This window comes from Montipora capricornis, chromosome 13 (assembly GCF_036669925.1).
Source record: "Montipora capricornis isolate CH-2021 chromosome 13, ASM3666992v2, whole genome shotgun sequence".
NCBI classification, from domain to species: Eukaryota; Metazoa; Cnidaria; class Anthozoa; order Scleractinia; family Acroporidae; genus Montipora; species Montipora capricornis.
In genome coordinates, this window is record NC_090895.1 from 9,185,335 (window position 1) to 9,192,834 (window position 7,500).

A 7,500-nucleotide genomic window follows, 5' to 3' on the forward strand; every position below is an offset into this window, starting at 1 on the left:
ATGAATTCTGAAAGCTTCAACGCTACAAATCGTCATCAGTCTTACCAAACCTCAAATATATCAGGAAAAAAACATCATTTTTCCTTATAACATTTTTAGAAAGGAAGGCTGCAAGTAAGTAAGTAAGTTACCATGGCAAAGATATATAGTCTTTTTTGAAAAAAAAAACGGGGTGGTGAAATCTTTCCATTCAGCATTACCGGATAATGTTAGAAACAATCTCTAAAATATTTAAAATTCCAAAAAATCTGCAGGTCAATTACCAGATAATGTTAGAAACAATCTCTAAAATATTTAAAGTTCCAAAAAATCTGCAGGTCAGTTTTCCAGAAAAATCACTTTTCTTGAAAATTGTCTGCTTTTTTTGTTTTTTTTTTTTCACCGACATAATTTTTTTTAAAAATTAATCTAAGCTAACATACAAAAACATTTTAAAAAATTCACAGTCCGGAAGCAGAGATATAAACTAGTAAAGTTGCAAAATCACGAAAAATAAGGGGGGTTACAAGATCACTATTTCGCATGCGTCCCCTGGGCATTTGAAAGCAGGCGCCAGTGGAGCTATAGGCCAACCCAAACGGATTTAATCGACCGTTATACCGTTTGTGCACAATTTTTGTAGTTTTGGTGTATAGGAGATGTCTATTTATATTTCATATATATATATATATATATATATATAACTAACTGCAGACAGTACTGTTTCGGCCTTCTGGGCCTCATCAGTGCAGTGCTGATGTCTGGGATGGAGGTTAAGCTTATAAAGCCACCCCAAATGTCCCACACATATATATATATATATATATAAGAATTAGAAGAAAGGTGAGCGAAGTTACGGGTATTTATTTATTTTTTTTCTGGTGAGCCATTTTGAATCATGGGCTGACCCGAGCAGCTTTTAGAATTGCGTGTGTGGCTTACGCGTGCGCTCAGCTGAAAACCCTTTCCAGCCTCCTTAACCAGGGTAGTCTATTCATTTTCAAGCTCGGTATAAATAGGGGCCCTGGGAAAATAAAGAAATGTACAAATTTAAGTGACGAGGGCAAGAGAAAACGTAAGCCAGGAAATGATAGTTACCTGTGTCTGGCGGTGGCAAAAAAGTCTATGCAGAACACGATAGGCTATATAATGAGTGCCAAGCGAATATTCTAAGAAGACAATTTATATGCAATATAAATTAAAGTTTGAAAGCTCTTGTATCGCTCATGCAATCTGCTGGCAAGTCAGTGGGTGTTGTGTTTACTTCCAAAGGTCAATTTGACTTATTGCACTCAACATGTTCCAGGCTGTTATAGCTAGGCCAATGGCAATGCAGGAAATATCTGCTGTCAATCCAAACAAAGGGACTTCCATTTCAGTTTTTTTTTGCACAGTTCATAATTCTTCTACATTTCCAACTGTTGATCTAAAATTCCCACCCACCTACCCCCTTGTCTTGCTTGCATGTTGGCTACACTTTACAGAGTACAGATCTATTTCAAGCGATTAGTTTACTATGCTTCATTCAACATAGTCCAAAACTATGTTTTGCATAGCGTTCCAATATTTAACTTTGTGAACGAGTTCATTTGTTGCAGATTTTAGTTAGTTTTCTAAAACCCAGTACTGTAGTAGACTTATGCGGCATGTCTGCCCATTACAGACTTTGTAACAAATGTCACAATTATTTAGCTTAGTACTCTAATGGACTTGAACAGCCTGTCTGTTCCTTTAAGTCTTGGGTTAAATACTGTTATAGTCACTCAGCCCAGTGCTGCTTTGGACATGCACCGTATACTGTCCCCTTTCATTTTGATACTTTAACAGGTTCAGTGATGATAATATTTTCTTGGCAAGGTATTTGTATCACATTAAACTGGGTGGGGATAAAGTGCTCCATACAGGTCGCCCTTTGCCCCATAAACTCACATGGTCAGCTGTCTTGGTAGAATGGGAGCACAGGATAGCTGTGCTGATCACTAAGTGGCCCTATGAGCGGATTAAGAACTCTCTGTGGCCTTGAGATTAGAACCCCATGAGAGGATTAGGACTTCTCAGGGGCCTGGTGATCTGGATGTTGCCTGGGGATTAGCTCTCCATCATAGGCTTAATACCTCCCTGTGGCCCTGAGACTAAAAATCCGTGAAATGATTTGGACCTCTTAGCCTGGTGAACTGGATGTGGCCTGAGGATTAGGACCCTACGGTTATCTTTAGGGGCAACTCGAGTACTTTTTCCCCAACCCCTGTACCCCAAATATTTCTGTTGTGTCTTTTCATGGGTTGGGAATATGAAGTTACAATTGATAAATGTCATATAAGAAATTGCAAACAAAATTCTTAGCTGATCTTCTCGAATCACCCTGTATACACAACATTACAACTGCCCATATTCATGCCTTTTTCTACCGGTGAACAGGGTGTACAATATCTTCTTTTTTGGAGGAGGTAACCTGTAAATGTGACCTTCTCCTCTCCCGTTCATACACTTTCGTTTTTCACCAACAGTGCTGTAAATTACTTTTTCATGTAGAATCGTAAATTTTGTAGCCATTTTAATGTTTTATTTTAGTCAAATAATACGAATTCAATGAAGGCGCAAACTTTATTTCGAAAAGCACCTTTATTTACTTTTTAGCACGTTTACGTTTACAGGTGTAAAAGTTAACGTTACTTTCGAGAACCAACGATTTATTTCGTTCCTTACTTAAAAACCTATATAAATGTGGCCAGCCGGTCACGGCAAGACGCTATATGGACTAAACAGATGCATCCACTGACAGCTAGATAGACTGCTGCTTTAGATCTCACCGGAATTAGTGTGGGTAATCCTACTGCATTGATCTGTTTCTAACCTACGGAATTTTCTCAAGTCACATCAACTACTTTTATGCTTTTGGCGTGCAAGAAACACTTTATTTAATCACCTTGTCTCCTCTACGAAATGAAATATAAAAAAGAAAAGAAAAGAAAATCACACGAGCGAAATTATTATAGGAAAAACAAAGGCAAGTGTTCGCTTTAATGTCGACGATCGCTGATAACTGTTGAACGTCAACTACTCAATGCGCACACGGTCCATAATCTACGTTTTTCCTAACGGAGCTTTTGCCGTCCATCTTACTTGTGTCGGCAATTTTCTTTATAGCCCAAATCGTTACGATAAGCCTCATTAGTGAATCCCAAGGTTTTCAGTTCCGGAGTGGCCGCTTCATCACTGACACCAACGCGATTGGAGAATCTGTAAATTTTAAGAAAATCAGAAAAGACGTGAAAAACTATATTTTAATAGATTTTAAACTATTTATTCATCATGACATACATTGTTTTCAATGTGTTATTTAAGTTAGCTCACTTGTAATTGCAGGGCTCCGAGGAAAGGCCTATTGTGAATTTGGACTCCGTGGGTAAATAATAAAGTTATTATCATCATCATCATCATCATCATTATCATCATTATTATTAGTAGTAGAAGCAGTAATCTTATTCAATAATAATAATAATAATAATAATAATAATAATAATAATAATAATAATTATTATTATTATTATTATTATTTATTATTATTATTATTGTTTTTATTATGATAATTATTATTTTCACCTTCATAGGCTGATCTTTGCCGCTTTAAAAGACTGAGGAAACGGGGCATAAGCTACGACCAAGGGTTCCACACGATCTTTCCTTTATAGATTATGTATCAAGCACCTTTCTTAGAATCCTTGCTGTTCCTAATAGTGCAGTCTTTTGTAGGAAAGCTGTTCGGAGTGTAATGCCCAATTTCCCAACGCAGTCGCATAACTTTCTTGTTACTCCACCTAGGGCCCCAACAATTATAGGTATTACCTGAGCACTTTTCAAATTCCACATTCTCATTATTTCTCTCTTCAGGTCTTGGTATTTTTCAACCTTTTCACCCTTCTTTTTTACTGAGTCTTGAATCTCCCGAGATAGCGATGTCAAAAATAAAGCAGTTCTTCTCTTCCTTATTGTAGATGATTACGATGCTACCTTCAATAACATAGTCACATTGGATACAGACATACTACAAGATCTTGATTCTTTCATTTTCTACTACACTCTCAGGTGTATGCTCATACCACTTTTTGCTCTGCTCTAATCCGTATTTCTCAACCAGTTTCCAGTGGAAACCTTCGCAACGTTGTCATATCTGCGTTTGTATTCCTTCTGAGCTAACTTCTTACACCCGCTCATAACGTGATGGTTGTTCTCAACCTTCTCACCACATAATCTACACAAGGGGGACTCCGCCGTCTTATCAATATAAAGTCTCACGCTGTTGGCCCTAATAGCATAATAGGGCCTCAGTCTGCTCTTTCAGATCCGCCTTACTCAACCATTCTCACGTTCCAACAACAGCTGTCACGTCTGGAATGTTTCTGAAATACTTCCCCTTCCAATTCCTTAACTTCTCCTCATGCCAAGCCTTCTTAAACTCGTTGCTTTCTACTCTTTGTTCGTACTCAATGACATAAGTGGCTTTGAGGTACAACGTGTCAAATTGCTCTTGGGATGAAATGCTTCATACATGGTCTTTCTGTCCAGAGTTCTCAATTCATTGTTTGTCCATTTGATGATACCAGTTCCATATCTCGTGACCGCCACTGCCCACGTGTTAAATGCTTGGATCTTATTCTTGCCGTTTAATTTTGACTTCAGCACTAACTTCAGTCTCCTCTTATACTCCTTTAGACTTTCGGAAAGCCTTCATCTCATGTAGACAACGCGCGGGACGATGGACTTTTCATACTTGATTGGCGCCAATTTAGCGACCCAAAAACGGGTCGCTTAGCTAGATCAATCAGAGTAGTCCTTGTGGACCCCAGGGGATAGAGTTCACAATCAAAATTTGCCATACTCAGCGAAGCGTGACTTTCAACATAAGTGATGGCTGAATCTACAGGGTATTCCGAATTGCGCGACTATCAAAAGTAAACAATTCAAGCATATCTGTCTCGCAGAGATTTGTTTGTGTCAGCGCGAACCGGATCTGGGAAAAGTCTAACCTTTGAGCTAGCCCCGTACGATTTTGGTCGTTTACTTGGAGAGTATTGCAATTCTATCGTCTAGTCCCTAGCCTCAATTGTCGTTGCATTAGAGCGTCCTATGTAGGAGATGATTGTTCAAAGCAACAGTTGGAGGACACTTTAAATCTTAAGTATCATCTGGTGTCTGGAAGTCTCGAGGCGATTCTTGACAACTATTGCCAAATTTTTCGCCGAATGAAAAAAAATATTTTAAAATATGTCTTCATCGATGCGATTCATTGCATCGCTAAATGTAAGTTTCAGTAAGATGTCTCTCTACTTCTTTTCCCGATTTAGCATGTCTTTTAATACCAGTCTGGCCAGTCTCCTACACCTGAAGCCTACCTAATCTTTCATGAGTGACATCAATTGTCTTTCTTGACCATTCGAAGCTTTCCCTCTCTCGTTAATCTTCCTAACTAGTGTTTCGTTTCTATCACTGGAGATCTCCTTTCCAAGCGGCGACTCGAGGTTGAAATAAGCTTTCGGTTTATTTCGTCTTTGCTTTTGATACATTTAGCTCAAAGTAAACAAATTTCCTCTTTCGAGTTCGGAGAAACAAATATAAATTCGATTGTTTTTGTCGGATCGAGCCATTCAAGTGCAGAACTTGCTAACGACGTCGTCCCCTTTTTGGCGCAAAACGCAAATGAAAACCTTGCAAGACAGAAAAGTCGACCTCTCAGGACTTCGTCGCGCGCTCATCCAATTCGCGTCCGAATAATCACGCTTCGCTCGCCAAAATATTTTCTCCTGGGATTCTCGTATGGTAGACTTGTGGCAAGTCTAATACTACTTCTGACACTAAATCTTTATCTCCCCTTCCTTTACACTGTTTAATTCTGGGAAACCCAAATGTTTGTATCCACCCTTGTCATTTGTTTCATTGCCTGCCCATATGGAAGGGTTACGCTATTCATCTTCACAACCTTTCCTCTCTTGAGAACCAGTACACCACACTTCTTCAATCCAAATTCCATTTCGATATCCTCGCTTAACACAAAGTATCTACACAAGTGAATCGATTTGGTTAATACTCTTGGCAAACAGTCTCAAGTCATCTATAAACAATAGATGATTAACTTTGCACTACATGTATTTATGGTCTTATTCATAACATGCCTTTACCTCTCGCAGGATCAAAGTCAGTGGTATCATTCACAGGACAAACAACAGCGGTGACAGACTGTCTCTATGGAAGATGCCTCTTCTTACGTCTTATGATGATGATGATGATGATTATTATTATTATTGTCATTATTATTGTCATCATCGGCATATTGATCAGCTAACAGGAAGAGCGGACCACAGTTAATGCTTTCACCTTAGTATTCTGTGCGTAAGAAGCAGTGTTAAAAAAAAAAAAGAAAAAAAAAAAAAGAAAAAGAAAAGCAAACAATCAAAAACAAAACAAATTATATTATGTTAAAACGTAAATTTAAATATATACAAAAAGAAAAAAAAGGCATGCAAGAAGATACATCGGGTTCTAATTAACAATTAGACCCGTAGTCCTTTTGGGCTACAGGTCAATAGCCCATTCGGCTTCACCTCATGGGCTTTTGACCCGTGGCCCTTGAGTGCGAAGTGTCTGATTGTTTTAGTATCACCCAACTAGTCAGACAGAAAGGCGATAATGAAGTTAGCAAATGCAAGTTGAAGAAATATTTATTTGGGAATAAAACGAAAGAAAGCGTCACGCTCGATTGCGCCAAATTTGTATAAATTTACATAAAAGTCAAAGTCGATTTATTTAAAGTCGGTAGTTCCTTCAGTTACGAAACTGGTATCAATGGAAGCCGACGGTGCGCCTTTTACTCCCTCCCTCTGTCAGTGCTCCGTTTCACGGATATTAAAAGCTATAGCTACACGGATCAGAGGAAAAAGGAAACAGACGTTGGAGTCACCAAGGATCGACCTGGGGACCCCTTGCTCCGAAAGCCGCGCACTAGCCAACTGAGCTACGCCTGCAAATGTCGGTTTTTGAGGAGAGGGGAAAAGCGGAGTACCCGGGGAGAAACCTCTCGGAGCAGAGTAGAGAACCAAGAAACTCAACCCATATATGGCGGAGAATCCGGCAATCGATCCTGGGCCACATTGGTGAAAGGCGAGTGCTCTCATCCCTGCGCCAGCCCTGCTCCCCGAACAAACACGTGATCGAAAAGCGTAGCTTGTGAAATTTCATTCATTCATTCATTCATCCATTCAGATGTGAAGTTGGTCCAACCAAAACTGTTCATGTAAAAAAAAAAGACATCTTTAAAATAGTGCAATGGCCCACAATATTTTTATGAACTGCAAGAAAAGCTCAAATGAACTAGATCAAGTTGGCGATTGATAATTGGGCCAAGTTTTCAACTGTTCGTCGATTATTAGTTCATCGCATGTAGTTGTTTTTATGATGGAAACATAGCAGCCATGAAAGCTGAAAGACTGTGGCATTTGCATTTTCAATGTTGACTGTAGATCCTGT

General features: G+C 39.0%; 1 protein-coding gene across 1 annotated transcript in view; it reads right to left on the reverse strand.

The window, feature by feature from the left end:
* Window positions 1-2,610: 2,610 nt before the first annotated feature.
* The window catches only part of LOC138028769 (uncharacterized), a 70,018-nt gene continuing 65,128 nt past the window's right edge, over window positions 2,611-7,500 (reverse strand). Inside the window, exon 38 of the mRNA XM_068876381.1 lies at window positions 2,611-3,219. Within this exon, the coding sequence (XP_068732482.1) occupies window positions 3,099-3,219 (121 nt within the window). The 3' untranslated portion in view covers window positions 2,611-3,098. The remainder of the gene's footprint in view (window positions 3,220-7,500) is intronic.